This window comes from Haliotis rufescens, unplaced genomic scaffold (genome assembly GCF_023055435.1).
Source record: "Haliotis rufescens isolate VD_foot unplaced genomic scaffold, xgHalRufe1.0.p SCAF_5, whole genome shotgun sequence".
Classification (NCBI taxonomy): Eukaryota; Metazoa; Mollusca; class Gastropoda; order Lepetellida; family Haliotidae; genus Haliotis; species Haliotis rufescens.
Window position 1 is genome coordinate 2,798,932 of NW_025964223.1, and position 16,713 is coordinate 2,815,644.

The 16,713-nt window shown below is 39.9% G+C and overlaps 2 protein-coding genes across 2 annotated transcripts in view; one reads left to right on the plus strand and one right to left on the minus strand.

The window, feature by feature from the left end:
• Window positions 1–3,184: 3,184 nt before the first annotated feature.
• LOC124133519 (prefoldin subunit 3-like) lies at window positions 3,185–10,521 on the minus strand. The gene is made up of 6 exons (XM_046497926.1): window positions 10,419–10,521; window positions 8,755–8,882; window positions 7,466–7,532; window positions 6,632–6,730; window positions 5,221–5,359; window positions 3,185–3,866 (listed from the first exon to the last, which is right to left on the minus strand). Exons 1-6 carry the CDS (start codon window positions 10,479–10,481, stop codon window positions 3,793–3,795), a joined length of 570 nt encoding a protein of 189 aa, XP_046353882.1. The 5' UTR covers window positions 10,482–10,521; the 3' UTR covers window positions 3,185–3,792.
• A 2,038-nt stretch (window positions 10,522–12,559) lies between these two features.
• LOC124133520 (cullin-5-like) overlaps window positions 12,560–16,713 on the plus strand; it is a 32,522-nt gene continuing 28,368 nt past the window's right edge. The window contains exon 1 of the mRNA XM_046497928.2: window positions 12,560–12,598. Within this exon, the coding sequence (XP_046353884.1) occupies window positions 12,584–12,598 (15 nt within the window). The 5' untranslated portion in view covers window positions 12,560–12,583. The remainder of the gene's footprint in view (window positions 12,599–16,713) is intronic.

Here is a 16,713-nt window from a genome sequence, read left to right on the forward strand (position 1 = left end):
CACCCTCCTCGATCAGCAAGTTTTTCTGATCAGTCACATCGAGTATCTGATGCAATCCTGGATATTGTGACTGGTAGGATGAAATGAGGACATCATTTCGTAGTGGAGGGAAGTGTGTGGCAGTGTTGTATATATGTATATTTTCCGTATTGTATATATTTGTATACATATAATGTATTGTAATGAAATGGTGTTTTGACATTCTATTATGTTGAATTAAATTAAATACACCTGTATGGCTGCTGTATTCTACAGCTCTGCATAACGACTTGATCTCTGCGTGGAGTTTTCTTATATTTTAACTTCTACTGGTTGTGGGGTAGAGTAGGTAGCTTGGGTCGGTCCTTTGTTTAATACAGCTTGCTCCTGATTGGCCTTGTTTCAAATACTAACACCCAGCATTTAACCAGCACACCAGCCACTACACCTTGACCATACGGACAACAAATATCTGCTAAATGTATACAAAGTTATTGTGAATTATAACACATCCTTCAATGTATTTGTTAAAAGCCAGAGTTCTTTCTATTTCTATGATGTCGTCAGTTTGACGATGTGAATAACTATAATATAATGTGATGTGCTCTTACATATCTGTGTTTGTGCATATTAACATACATATATATTTACGTGTATATTTATCTGTAAGTTTATGTTTCAGGGCGTTTGTTCTGGTAATAAATACTCATGACAAATAACGACCCGTGTTATTCATGAACACCCCCGGTTACAGAAAGCCCTATGACGACAACGATGACCTCACAGCTGCCGTGAATGGGTTTTTCAGGGTGGCTTCAGAAAACTTCTTCCTGACTGGAATCTTCACTATCGTTATGAGAAGTGTATTGAAAAGCATTCGTTTCTTAGGCTGAGAACAAAAACCAAAAATGCAAGTAGGTAATATATGTTTGGTAACCTGCTACATAGGCAACATAGAAGAACATACAATGTATGTTTGGTAACCTGCTACATAGGCAACATAGAAGAACATACAATGTATGTTTGGTAACCTGCTACATAGGCAACATAGAAGAACATACAATGTATGTTTGGTAACCTGCTACATAGGCAACATAGAAGAACATACAATGTATGTTTGGTAACACCCCATCCTACATAGGCAACATAGAAGAACATACAATGTATGTTTGGTAACCTGCTACATAGGCAACATAGAAGAACATACAATGTATGTTTGGTAACACCCCATCCTACATAGGCAACATAGAAGAACATACAATGTATGTTTGGTAACACCCCATCCTACATAGGCAACATAGAAGAACATACAATGTATGTTTGGTAACACCCCATCCTACATAGGCAACATAGAAGAACATACAATGTATGTTTGGTTTCTTGTCATTGTCAGTTCAAGGTGCACAGCCAATAACCACATTACCTATATTCTGACATTCAGGGACCAACGTGCAGCTTTTAAAATATTCATGGCGGCTTGTGCGAGGTTGAAAGTAACCTGATACCCGTGTATTGTGTGCTTGCTTGTTGGTTTACGAAGCACTCAGCAATATTCCAACTATATGACGGCGGTCTGTAAATAATCGAGTCCGGACAAGATACTTCAGTGATTGACATCATGAGCATCGATCCACGCAATTGGGATACGATTACCTGTATCAACCAAGTCAGCCAGCGTGACCACCCAATCCCGTTAGACGACGACAAGAATAGTCACCTTTTAAGGCAAGCATGGGTTGTTGAACATATCTTCTACCCCGTCTCGCAAATATGGCAGAAAATAAATGTGTGTGGTAGTTACTTCATTAGCTAAAATTAAATGGGCACCCAAAAGAAAATGAAGGGACCTAGTAAGGTTGAGTTCTACAGCACACATCACTATTGATGTCACACAAGCTATCGCGTAAGTAGTCTACAGAATAGCCATCTATTGTCCCTAGTGAGTGAGTGAGTTGGGTTTTACGCCGCTTTTAACAGTATTCCAGTTATATCACGGCGTGTCAGCTTAATGTGGGAGGAAAGCCCGAAGAGATGCATGTCTCAAACATGTCTATTGTCCCTAAAATTTGAAATACATACTGTTGATTTCTACTGTTCCCTGCCCAAAATCTACTGTTACACTTCTGCATTTTGTAACCAATAATTGTTCACATAAACTTCAAACATGTGAAACATAAATACCGCCAATGACAGGGTAAGTATGACATTTCTATAAATATCCGCTGAGGTGGACATCAAACCTACCGTTTTAATCAGAGGTAGTTATTGTCATTTGATACCTCTTACTGACCAATCAGAAACAAGTCATTTCCAAATTTAGGGCAGAGTACATCTTTGAGCCAGTCTATTGAGTATTAAACCAATGTGTATACCTTGTTTAAAAACAATTCTGCTTAAGATGTTTCAAGTGACTAATTTGCTACCCCAGGTGTGACACATGTGGCATAAACTCACAACAGTGATAAATGTCAGAGTTAAAGCCAACACTCCTTTTTTTCACTGCAGTGGAGGTCATGAATATATGATGCCATACTTGATCAGCAAATAAATACCTGTAAAGACATACAGGTAATCAATCTGAAAAGGCTACATTGGGTAGTTAGTGTTAATATGCTTCAGATCATTTCTGGTGTCCCCCACCGTGATATTGCTGGAATATTGCTAAAAGCGTCGTAAAACCAAACTCACTCACTCACTTATATGCTACTGGGTTTTGCAAGTTTGTGCTTCTTCTTAATCAGTTTTTTAAGTTGTGTCTGTGTGGTCCACAAACAAACATCTGGTATTGGTATTGACATGTTTAGACGATGAATTCCAAAAATTGTCCTGATTTTAACCAGGGTTCCTAATTGAGGAAAGGAAGCCTGGCAACCCAATTAAGTTCTCAAAGAAAGCTTCTGATAAGAGACCATTCTTCTGGTGACCTCAAGCTGTGAAGAAATATTCCAGTTGAAATCTGCTGGAAACCAGGAATGGGTCACCACCCATGGGGGAATTCCACCCCCCATCATACTGAATTTAATTCCTGTGGGAGCAAGTGACTTTGATTGTCAAGCTTGATGTAGGAGGAAAGCCCGAAGTGATGCAGGTCTCAGACCTTTACCACTTCGGAGAACCCACAAACCTAGAAACATAATCGGGGCGAACCAGGATTCGAACCCTGCAACCATGAGGAATATGGACACTCAAATATTTAAAAGATATATATGTTTTAGCTTGAATTTATTTTCTGTGAGAAGTTTAGGGCATACATGTACCAGTCTGTAGGAAACAGTCCTAATATATGAGACTTTAGTAAGCTGAGATATGCATCGAGAACATCGACGAAGTGAAAGATTGCCATAACTCTCTTCACCAAAATAATGTTATTTTTCTAAATCAGATACTTTTGATAGCACACACAAAACAACACATCCAGATGTAGACTGCATGGACAGAAATGTGAAATATGGAATTTGAAATTACATCTTGAAATGTTATGACAGAGATAGCCTCTGTCCAACCATCAGACACACTTTCAAAGGGAGATAATAACATCACTTTCATATCACTGATTTTCTAGCCGTGTCACTGTATGACATCAGTTACTCGTGTAACTACGGTAACCAATTACGGAGACGGAGAGAGTCTAACACAGTTCTGCATCATCTGCAGGCAGTAAAGAAATCTGTACAATTAAGCTTCTCAGTCCTCGCTGAACACAGCCGTCAGAAACTGAAACATTCACAATGTAATATACAGGCATGTACATCAGATGACAAAATGGATCAGAAATATTCCACATGAATATCGGCTGATGAGGGGACAGCACAGCTAAGACTTGATTGCTGGGGACGTCTTGGTTCCTTGTCTCCGCTTCACATCCCAGTTGTACACGCGAGCCATATCTTCCACAGTCAAGGACACAACACACACAAACACTGGGTTGGTTGGTTGGTTGGTTGTTAAACGCCTCACTCAGCAATATTCCAGCTTTATGACGGCGGTCTGTAACTAATCAAGCCTGGACAAGACAATCCAGTGATTAATGTCATGAGCATCGATCCACGCAATTGGGATACGATGACATGCATCAACCAAGTCGCCTTTTATGACAAGCATAGTCGCCTTTTACGGCAAGCATGGGTTGCTGAAGACCTATTCTACCCCGGATCTTCACAGGTCTACAAACACTGGGACTGAGCCCCGTGTCGTAAACATACCATGACATGAATACGAATATAATTTCCCATTTATTATCGAAGAAGATGAATGGGATGCAACAGCAGTGGAACCACAATTTGTCGAATGACGTCAACAATCTTCAGCTATGACGTCATTTCTAGTGTTACATCATTCCTACCTCATGTCACGATAAGATTCAAATGACGACAACAGTGCCGTCCGGATGACTGAACCAATACACTGTTGTCTTGTGACGTGATATGACCCTAGGGCACATATGTTGTTGATGAACCCCGATATGTTTGCCCTCGTAGGTAATAAAGCCACATATTGTTAAAGCTGCTTTTAGCAATACTGTAGCAAAACTAGTTTACCCGGTAAGGCTGCTTGGAGCAATACTGTAGCAAGTGAGGGCAAGTCTAATGCCGCTCTCAGCAATATTCCAGCTATATGACAGCGGTCTGGAACAGACAATCCAGTGATTGACATCATGAGCATCGATCTTAGCAACTGGGATACAATAACATGCATCAATCAACTCAGCAGGTCTGACCACCCGATCCTGTTAGTTGCCATTTATGACAAGCATGGTTGCTGAAGATCAATTCTAACCCGGATATTCACAGGGAGCAGCTCTTAAAAGCATGGGTTACTTGGTAGATATTCCGCCAAAATACCCACAACGTTTAAGCTGAAGATCACCAATTTGTTCATAGATTTTGGTTTGGTTTGGTTTGTTGTTTAACGCCGCACTCAGCAATATTCCAGCAATATGACGGCGGTCTGTAAATAATTGAGTCTGGACCAGACAATCCAGTGATTGATATCATGCGCATCGATCCACACAATTGGGATCGATGACATGCATCAAGCAAGTCATCAAGCTTGACCACCCGATCCTGTTAGTCACCTCTTACAACAAGCATAGTCGCCTTTTACAGCAAGCATGGTTTGCTGAAGACCTATTCTACCCCGGATCTTCACGGGTCGTGTTCATAGAATAAAAACTATTTCTAGGACATGATAGTGTTATTTCAGCACAAGACAACGCTGTGATCTTCTCAAGAGAAAGGATACTGACTTCTAACGTCGTAGTTTGATCTCTTAGAAAACCCAGGTCCTCTTCTACTTGTGACAAAGATTTCTTGGCAGCATTTAAATTCTTCTCTAACAAAGCTTCAGCATCATCAAGGTTATATTCTAACATAACATTTGCCTGAAACAAAAACGTAAAGGAACTTGAACAAGTTAGAAAGAAATAGTAAAAGTAAGGGAGATAACTCTGCCAAACTTTTATGCTTCCTGAACCAAATTACCAAACAAATATACAAGACTGCCACCCGAAGGGATTTATCAAATAACACTCAATCAATATTCTAAAAAGCAGCAATTTCATATTGCTTACCTGGGGGCTGGGGGGGGGGGGGGGGGAGAATGGAACATGTTTTGTTCCCGGAACTGAGCTCAGCACAGAGAGTATCCAAGTCTATGTTAAGATATGGGTTTCGGATTGTGTATTGGAGCAGGTGGCAGAGCATGGATATTTCTGACAAAACCTAAGCAGCCACCTGAACCCTCTCAAAGAACCAAACTTGGGGTCTCCGGGGAAGAGTAGGAATAGTTTGATAGGCATAACTTAGAAGTTGTTTGTTGTTTAATGACGCACTCAGCAATATTCCAGCTATATGACTGTGGTCTGTAAATAATTGAGTCTGGACCAGACAATCCAGTGATTGACATCATGAGCATCGATCCACAGAATTGGGATGGATGACATGCATCAACCAAGTCTGCGAGCCTGATCACCCGATCCCGTCAGTCGCCTCTTACGACAAGCATGGGTTGCTGAAGACCTACCCCGATGAACCTGGGAAAGGGCTCCCTATATAAACAAGCATACAAACTCCTATTGCCACTATGACTATAACACGAGACGCGCAGTAAAGCACTGCGCATGTAAAGGGAAGTAACTGCATGCTATATTGGATCGCAGTTTTTTAAAGTATTAGGATTCATAAAAAAAATAAAAAATAAAAAAAACAACGAAATGTGCGGTAGACTTTATGATGATGCGGGCGGTGCCTGAGAACCAAGACCATTATTTTTTTAGCCTAACATAAATACTCAAGTTACTCAAGTGTTTTGGAATAATATGTGTCCCGAGGAAGCAACTGTTACATACAGGGGACATACATTTCATGGTCGTGTCAAATGTTCTGGTCCCTTGGAAGACCTTTCCCTCATCATGCTCATGGAATTACTTGTGAAAAGGTTTATTCTGGAAGTATTGTAATTATAGTAGATCACATTTTCAATACCGTGGAACTCTCAGCAAGTAAGGTCTTGTACGTGTTGGAATGACATTGAAGGGCCAAGCCAGTGTGTGAAGACGTATTTCAACAAGACAGTCCATTCACCTTGATGCTAAAATGACGAATGTATCCAACATCTGTGAAACCCCTGAGACACAACTCAGCTGAATACTCACCCCAAGCCACAAACACACTTTATCTGTCGGTGGTATTTTCGCTTTGGCGTACACTTGATCTGATAGAAGAAAGCTGGCTTCTAATGCCTTCGGGGATTCCTGGAAGTCAAAGACAAACCTGTATTGCATTCGGAGCAGTTATCATGCTTGAGCAGTAGGCTCACCACCACAAACTGAGGGGAAATGGGGGGTGCTTTTCAAAATATGCAGAGGAAACAAAAACAAATTACATCCTAGGACAAAACAATCAGAACAAGTGATGCTAGCCCGTAGTGATGGCAGAGGCAACGTTTTTGGAGATTTGTGTCATGAACATGACAAAAGCCTTGCCCCCCTGTCACATTGTTACATAATTGACATGTCACCATACACGGCATACCAACGCAATGTACTTTGAAAGTTTTCTGCAACTTTCAACATATCCAAATTTGACATTTCCATGGGCCAAAATAGGTCCTTATCCTATCTCATCCTCTCTCTGAACAGATTCGCATAAAGGAGGGCGATGTTTCTTGTTTCTTTGTTGTTCAATGACGCACTCAGCAATATTCCAGCTTAATGATGGTGACCTGGAAATAATCAAGTCTGGACAAGACAACCCAGTGATTGACATCATGAGCATCTATCCACGCAGTTGGAATACGATGACATGCATCAACCAAGTCAGCGAGTCTGACCACCTGACCGTCAGTCACCTCTCACGACAAGCATAGTCGCCTTTTACGGCAACAATGGGTTGCTGAAGACCTATTCTACCCTGGATCTTCACGGGTCTAAAGGAAGGTGAGCCTAACACACAAGACAACAAAGTCATCATGCTCAACAATATCTCACCTTCTTTAATTGCAAGTGTTTAACGATGCTAAGAGTTGTTGTTATATCTGGAATCTGGGACTTTAATCTGAAATGAAAAAAAATATCATTAATTAGACTTGAAACATTCCCTGGTATGTCGACTCTCTTCAGATAATTCCTGACTGTTTCATCCATGCATAGCATCATCCAATCCCCACAACATGTACTCCACGTTACTTGTTAGATTTATGAAGAATGACATGACGCTAGCTTCCCCCTCCTACTTCAGAATGTCCTGTGACCAAGGTAACTACTGACACATTCATGATTCAAATCACAATTCCACTCTACAGACTGCAACAGCGTTCTGATATGTATTGTAAAACCAGTCTCCCCCTTCAATCTATTCAGATGTTTTATTTTTGATGATTTTCATGCTGGGAGTGGCCTCTTATTATGCTCATCAAACTAAAATAAATTATATTTGCTAATTTCATATCTCATATGTCCCTTTTTAATCTAGAACCATTAAATGTGTACCTTAGGCGAGCATGTCGCAGTGTGTGAGCTAGCATGTCCCAGTGTGTGAGCTTGCATGTCTCAGTAAAGGGGTAGCATGTCCCAGTGTGTGAGCTAGCATGTCCCAGTGTGTAAGCTAGCATGTCCCAGTGTGTGAGCTTGCATGTCCCAGTGTGTGAGCTAGCATGTCCCAGTGTGTGAGCTTGCATGTCCCAGTGTGTGGGGTAGCATGTCCCAGTGTGTGAGCTTGCATGTCCCAGTGTGCAAGCTAGCATGTCCCAGTGTGCGAGCTAGCATGTCCCAGTGTGTGAGCTAGCATGTCCCAGTGTGTGAGCTAGCATGTCCCAGGTTTTATGATTATATCCATACAATTTAGACCATCTATAAGCCATTCCAGAATGTTCGTTTGATCAGTTTTAAAATTTATAATCGAGAATACGTCAAAATATGTTTCGAAGCATAGTCACCAATTTGAAACTAGTGTCGTAAAGTTTGAGAATGCTGCTTCTGATTGGCTAACATTGATTTCTTGTCAGTCATTTCATTGGTCAGTCAAAGTTGGCGAGAGGTCATTCTGACGTGACCCGTAATAGTAGTGGTAGCGAAAACTAAGATATGATTTTAATGAGATTGCACTTGCACAAAATTGTAGAGCTACAATCATTGTATGACTGCATTAAAGTAAAAGAGTATTGCCAAGATTACTTCGTGCGAGTGAACCAAGGTTGAACGAAACCTTGCCACCTACCTACCCAGCTTCATAGAACTGGGTCTTATTGCCAGGAAGATACTTTTAATAATGGGCTCACCTAGTTTTCTTTGTGTTGAGGTTATATTCCATGAACTTGTATTTACTGTGCATCTCATCCAGTCGTTTCAGCACCACTTCCGCAGACTCATTGTTGTCGGCTCTCTTCATGTACGCCTCCACATCTTCCTGCAACAAACATAGCCACAGTCAGTGTTTGAAATAATCTTAAAACCAACGATGACAGTCGGACAGGTGGCTCAAAAATGTTGCCTGCCCATCTTCACAGCTACCTGCCCGCATTCAGACATTATAAATATTGAAAAATTGCAAAAACTAAGAGACAAATCACGTCTTGATTCAGTTGAAATGATGCAAACAATCACTTGAAAATCTACAAGGAGTTATAATTAAACTGAATTGGTAGTCTTAAAATTATCTGCCAGACAGTCAGGCAGGTGGAAGAAAATTATATGCAGCCCGACAGAAAAGTTACCAGCCATGGGCAGGCGGTTATTTCCGACACTGGCGACAGTAGAAGCAAGCACAACACTGGTGGCTTCATCCAGCCGGGACCCAAAGTCAAAATAATTCTGGAGTCAAATTCCCAACAAAGATATGTTCCAACATGTTTAAGGTGAATGAGTCAGATGGGCTTAACAACAATTTGAATCGTATTGAATCGTATTTCAGTTATACCATGACGTGTGAGCTTGATGTGGGAGGAAAGATACATTATGCCAAATGTCTTAGAAATGAAACCCAAGAACAGGGGTATGGTGCTGGAACATGCAGAATCATAATCAGGGCAAATCTGGGATTCAAACCCATACCATAGTATTCTGGCACACATAAGGGACACAACTCTGTACAGAGAAGTGTGGTTCCTTAAAACATGTAGAAAACTGGTCCTCCCATGCCCCTTAAAGATGTTTGAAGTGAATAGGGTTATGAATCATCAAAATGAATTATATTGCCAGATTATTGGCCGCAATAAACGATTTGTTTCATACCATGTGACTATCTCATATCACTCATAACAATCAGACAACTTATTTCAAGTATCAAAGGATATTTGTTTTTAAACTATTTTTTAATTAATTGAAAATTAATTGAAAATAGGGAGATATACCTCTCAGATTATTGTTTCTATGGTCACTGGGCCATGTAATGCTATGCTCTCAAATAAAAGTTAATAATTAAAATTGTTTTGTTCAGCGATCTTTCTTTACTTCTCGAGTACTATGACTACAAAACGATGGCATCTGCATTGTTTCTGAAAGATAAGTGTGTTACCATACTTGTTTAGGGTATCTAGCCCTGTAAAAGGGTCTAGGAGCAATACTCTATGTTGCCCTTATAAGACATAGTCACATATTTTGTTGCTTTCGGTTAAGTGACCTGTCATCTCCCGTCTCCATGGCACCTTACTTAAATATGATGATGCAAAACATTTACGTTAAGCTGGCTCAGAAGGGGCAGATTGGATGCAGTGTTGGTTATCGTATGTTCAGAGTGGTCGTGATGGTCCGAGTAAATCGATATAAATAAATCAGAAGCGTGAAACGTGAAGACTGACAGCGAACATGCACGCACGTGTTGGATACACACCTACAAATGCACCTGAAAATGTTACAAAATATTTATCTCTACCAACATATGTTATGACATTTATGTCTTGAAATATTGCCGTTTATGTTTGTTGACATTTAAATGAAACTTTACCACAAATTCAGTCTGTGGAATGCCTGATTGAGGTGCCTCTTCGTTTGATGTATCTGTCGCCATGTTTCTTCCTGTGCCGGTGTACTTTCTAATTGTTCCCTGTTGAAAATGATCATTCGTCTGGTCAAGTTACCTCCCTTGCCGTAGACCCACCACTCAGCCAGTGATGGTAAGCTGAAAGTGTTGAAGGATTCAATCAGTACTACTGGATGTTTTCTCAAAATGGTCTATCACTGTTTAGCAAAAATATGTCAGTACTGATCATAGAGTATTCATTATATTAGCGTATGTGGTAGGTGATGATTTCCCGTTGTATTCTTCCACAAAATGACTATATCGTGAAATATGTGGACAACCGTCCTTGTCTGATGTTCAAAGTTAGGTATTAAAGATGTTGTTTAATTCCTCGTGTGAAACAGAGACATGCTCTCTGAGTAGTAAGGTACTCGATACCTAGTGTACTTGTTAATTGTGTGTGTACTCTTTACTATATTGGTATACATAATCAGTCGGAGAGATGAGATAAAGTGTGCTGTGACTCTCTAGGAGTGTCAATTGCCCGGGTCTCTTTAACTGGGGACCCAGTTAGAAGCAACGTGTTGGTCGATTGAATTGCTTACCATGTCATCAATAATTCTACCATGAATTAGGAAACTACTCCATTCTGATTGGTCAATCAGAGGCTATTAAATCACAATAAACCCCCTCTGATTACAGATGGTTTGACGGCCTCATCACCGCGGAGGCTGATATTCATAGAATAGTATTTTTTCAGTCATTAACGCTTCGCGTTCGTTTCCAAATTTAGTTTAGCGCGGTTAAATCTACAGATAACCTAGCTCTACATTGAAAACATAGTGTGTTTATCTCCTAATAACTCATTACAAAGCCGTTCCAGATAAACAAAAACTGTACTAGCCGAAATAAATTACAGAAATATTTGTAAAGGGACGCTTATCTACACGGTCATTCTATTATTACTGATATCTGATTTACGCACCTTTTCCTGACCAATTAGATTGGTTGGGTGGAAATAAAAGAAATAATGTTGGTGCAACTCGATAAATTTATTAGATCGTTAGTGGGGAAAGATAATGGTGTGTGTGTGTGTGTGTGTGTGTGTGTGTGTGTGTGTGTGTGTGTGTGTGTGTGTGTGTGTGTGTGTGTGTGTGTCTCAGAGCTGGTACGGAGCACTTTGTGGGGTGGTGGTGGTATGGTCCTTATTGGGGATGAACCGGCACATACAGTGTGTTTGATTTGTGATTAGTTACTACGTTGACAGTCACTCTTTGGTATTGTAGTTTTAACTTATAATTATTTTTTCCTAATCCATCCACGACACATGGTTTAAGCAGTAGATCAAATTAAAAAAACATATATTCTTTAGTTTCTGATTGTATTGTTTGGATCGGTTGATCGAGCTTATAAACCGGAATAAAAAACGTGGCGTAAAATATGCGAAGAAGTGAGTTTCGTATATACGCGACAAAGACCGGACAACAATGATACCATTTTATGAAATGTTTAATGTTGTTGATGCGATATATTCTTGTCAAACAAACGAGAGAGTGTGGCAATTTTGTTTTACGGTGCAGTAGGAAAATTCTGTATGATTTTGTGTGAATCAAAATTATTGGCCGCGCGTTTTGTTTGAAATTATTAAGAAAGATTTGAAATTATTAATTAAGAAAGTCGTCTGCCATGTTGGCTCTATCGGGAAAGATATTGGACTGTTTCCTAGGTCTGTGAGCTAAATATTTCTTTAATTCATATGTTTAGTGATATTCTTTTTAATTATCTGGTGCTTCAGAAGCTGAATGCGCACAAAAAACAAAAAGAAAGCATCACTTTCATACACTGCATATAACAAAAACAACCAACTTGATTATGATATAACTTTTCTGATATAAATTCATATTATGTGTAAAGTCTGATTGGCATAATGGAAAGTAACTGTTATGAACTTTACACATTTCAAATCATATGTTTTCACAAAAACAACATTATTTAGCTATTCGTATGTTAATTTAACTTGTTTAACTTCGCTAGAGCTCTAATGGCAGAACGTCAGATGAAAATGGCAGGTGGTGCGGACTAAATTTCATGGTCAGAAAATGGCAATGCACCGGTAAAATCGCATATTCTCGCGAGAACATAAAGAAATCATGGCGATGTTAGGAGTGAGTTAACTTACTGATCAATGACATTGTGACTGTGTCGTGACTCTGTTATACCATTGTTTATTCAACTCCTTTAATTAACTTATACTTACCCATCAATACTTTTATTTGGGATCTTATTTTATCGAAATTTGAAGCTGTGTATTTTTTAAACGTGACCATGCCGAATCAGTAAATTTCATGTTTTGACTGATTGTGAAATATAGGATATGAATATATTGTCTTGTTAAAGCTATGACAGCAACCACATGTCATAATAATTAGTGTGACCCGTTTTATTATTTGCATCATAATCCACGATTATAATATTTTGATCAAGTAGACCATTATGATCAGAACTATGATTGTCTGAAATATGGCTTAGTCATTGATAAATGTGTTTGTTTAGCATCTTCCCATTAATCATGTATCGATGTCTTTGGATAATAATATGTATAATCACTATGTATTGGAACAAATATTGTCGTCACATAAAAAGGCAGCTTTAAATTTGAAATATGAAACTGTTTCGGTGATCACATGAATTTACGCTTCAAGCCTAGTATCATGTTGAATGTGCAAATGTTTTATTGGCAGGTATCATCACCAGACCCATCTCATCATCTTTAAATAGATATATTTGTACCTATTCTAACTTGATTACTTACAGACCGCCGTCATATACTGAAATATTGCTGAGTGCGGCTTTAATCAACAAACAAACAAAATCATACTCTATTTTCGAATCTGTACGTTATAATGACCTGATATCATGTTGACTATAAGGTGCTTCATAATCCAGTTTTTCATAATCCTTCCCTGAGATTCTAACGTGATATTGTTTCATTTCAGCGTAGTTGTTTCTTGTGTTCTGGTATTATGAATTATGATATGAATTTGTTCCGTTTGCTTTCAGTGGACATGTGCCTGTTGTGTGTATTTTTGAGTGTACAAGGCAGAACTCTTGTAATATTTTCGGTACATTTTACTCTCAGTATGTGAACAAATAGTCATGATAGTAGCTCTTCTTACTGAACTGAAAGGGTGGTTGAGTAGCCTAGTGGTTACAGCTTTTGTTATGTTGAAGGCCTGGGTTTGATTGCCCACATGGGTATAAGATGTGAAGCCCATGCCCATTTCTAGTGTCCCACCGTGATATTGCTGGAATATTGCTAAGAGTGGTGTAAAACTTTACTCAATCATAAAAACTTTTACAAGATTTAGGCTTTTAACTAATGGTCTAAATAGCAGACTGCTGTTGTATACGATGTACATGTGACATATATATATCTGTGTACTTCCTATATGATATAAGCCCCCTGTGAAGATCTCGGTTAGAATTGGTCTTCAGCAACTATGCTTGTCGTAAAAGGTCACTAACAGCAGCATTAGAAATTGGCACTACTCCTATAGTCCTTGCCAAACTGCCCAATAGTTAAATTAGCATAAGACTAGTAGAAATTAGCCCTTTTAAGGGTTTCGCTATATGTTATTATTATAAGGACTAGTGGATTAAAAATGTGAGTTTCTATTGCTGTAATGGGATCGGGTGGTTGGGCTTGCAGACTTGCTTGATGTCAGATAGAACTTCAGTGATGTCAATCACAGGATTCTCTGGTCCAGACTCGATTATTACAGACCACCGTCTGGAATGTTGCCGAGTTCAGTGTATACAACAAACAAACAAACAATCAAAACTTGATATTGGTTATCTTTTCACCTCTGCTTGCATGGTAAGTGCATGCTAACTTGGGTACATAATCTCTTGCCAGACAAACGTAGGGATTTATCAAGGATTTAGACGACGTGCCATTAGCATGCGAATGGGAGGAAAACACAGTAATTATGACCAAATTGGATGTTGACCTTACTTTTCTGAAATAAGATTGAGAGTTACTTTGACTCGACACTAAATGCTATAATATTGAAGCCTTGATCTCATTATTGATCCTTTAAGTTATCAGTGAAATTCGACTGCCTCCAAGGTCTAGTGGTAGAGCGTCCGCCCAGAGAGCGGAAGGTCCGGAGTTCGATCCCCGTCCGCGTCATACCAAAAGACATTAAAAGATGGTACTTGTTGTCACCCTGTCTGGCGCTCGGCATTAAGGGGCTAAAACAAGGACTGGTCAGCTCGGAGTCAGTATACTGTGTCTGAGTGGGGTATTCATGCTAAACTGCGGCATGGTATCTCAGTGTGCTAGCACTATAAATCGGCATCAGTCCGGACTAGTACAAGCAGCCACACAAACACACTCACATACATGCACGTCGCTATTTAAGTGCAATCATCTTGGATGCGACGTTAAACCCCATTTCACCTCACCATCAGTGAAATTCATGCAATTGGGATCGATGACATGCATCAACCAAGTCAGCAAGCCTGACCACCAGATTCCATTAGTCGGCTCTTACGACAAGCATAGTCGCCTTTTATGGCAAGCATGGGTTGCTGAAGACCTGTTCTACCCGCCTAATAGTTAAGGCCCAATAGTTAAGGTATCATAAGGACCAATAGAAATTTGCCATTTTAAGGGTTTTGCTATATGTTATCATTATAAGGACTAGTGGATTAAATATGTTAGTTTCTACCCCTGGTAACGTTACATTTTGTAATGAAACTTTCAGTAGTCTTGACGTGCAGACTAAAGGCTAAGTCCGCCCTCTGTGATGAATATGTTCACAGCCTGTTCCACAAAGCAGGGGCTGTCCGGTAGCCTAGTGGTTAAAGTGTTCGCTTGTCACACCGAAGACCCGGGTTCGATTCCCGACATGAGTACAATGTGTGAAGCCCATTTCTGGTGTCCCCCACAGTGATATTGCTGGAATATTGCTAAAAGCGGCGTAAAACCATACTCACTCACTCACTCCACAAAGCAGTCGGAATGCTACGACTGTCGTGTGACTATGTTATTGTAAAGTATGGGAGTTATCATGGTGTGTTACAATTGCTTTGAGTAATGGGACCAGGACTGTAAAGTGTAACAACTGCTGAAAGTGTAACCCTGTGAATCCAGACAGTAGTGGTCATTGAAATTGTACGACTTAACAAATTCCAGATTGTCATGGGTTTCGACGTAATGTCACTTATGCATGTAACCATTCCCAGCAGTAACTATCTGGGAGGTGGGTTCCAGATTAACATGGTTTTGCTGTATCCCCATTTTCAATGACACCCAGTATCAGTGCTGGCCATCTCTATGGTAACTGCGGTCCTTCTGAATAAAGGGGCACTAGGCTTCGTCCTTTCTCGGTTAACCAGATTTCCTTCCGATGAAGATAAATACGCCAGACCCATTCACCGCCTTGGATTCACTTTGGAAATGACAGCACCACCTGAACTACGCCTATCTCAAACTTAACACATAATTTTTCTTACTTGTGAGAGTAATTTGATTGGGCGGCTATTTTAACCTCCTCCTATTTGAATCAAGCATGAAACAAAGCTTTGGTGGTGAATGGGTCCAGGGTGTTTATCAGGGCAGGGAAGATACACCAGCTGTGGGATCCAATACGCATCACGATACCTTGTTCACGATCCGATACGTATCAGGATACTTGTATGTGCTCTTATCTGTGGTGCATAAACCATCTTTTTCATAGACAGGATATTCAAGTACCTGGCACACTGATGATTTACAGTTGGCAGTGTCAAGTACGGTGCAATGGATGAAAATATTTACTTTTTCACTTCTAAATTTCATTCCTAATTAGTGTTTTTGTGTAACAGCAATTAAAGTAAACATTTAAGGTATGAATCGATATTTTTTACTTAGCGTGATCAATACTTGTATCGGGAAGTAAAATATCGCGATCCACCAATGCATCGGTGTATCGTCCCACCACTAGTATTTTTCAGTAAGGGAAATATGATACACTATAAGTGGCATTATAGAAGCTGTAGCAGCAAAGACGACTGAGTCAAGAAATGCTTGTCATGGGTAGAATGTGTGAAGCCCATTTCTGGTGTCCCCACAGTGAGGATGTTTGAATCTCGCTAAAAGCAGAGTAAAACCCTACTCACTCACTAGTTTCATGCTTTTCATCCTTTGTGTTGGGCCACCAGGGCCGCAGTCATCGACGATGCTGTAATTCTCAGCACAGAGCTGTGTCCCTCAGGTGTGCCAGAATGAGTACTG

Bases quoted from the DNA above. Each gene is read 5' to 3' on its own strand.
- LOC124133519 (XM_046497926.1), bottom strand. From the start codon at position 10,481: ATGGCGACAGATACATCAAACGAAGAGGCACCTCAATCAGGCATTCCA. The intron at 8,883-10,418 runs GTAAAGTTTCAT...TGTTTGTTGCAG, and splicing joins TTCCACAGACTGAATTTGTG to GAAGATGTGGAGGCGTACAT. The intron at 7,533-8,754 runs GTGAGCCCATTA...TTTTCATTTCAG, and splicing joins CTCAACACAAAGAAAACTAG to ATTAAAGTCCCAGATTCCAG.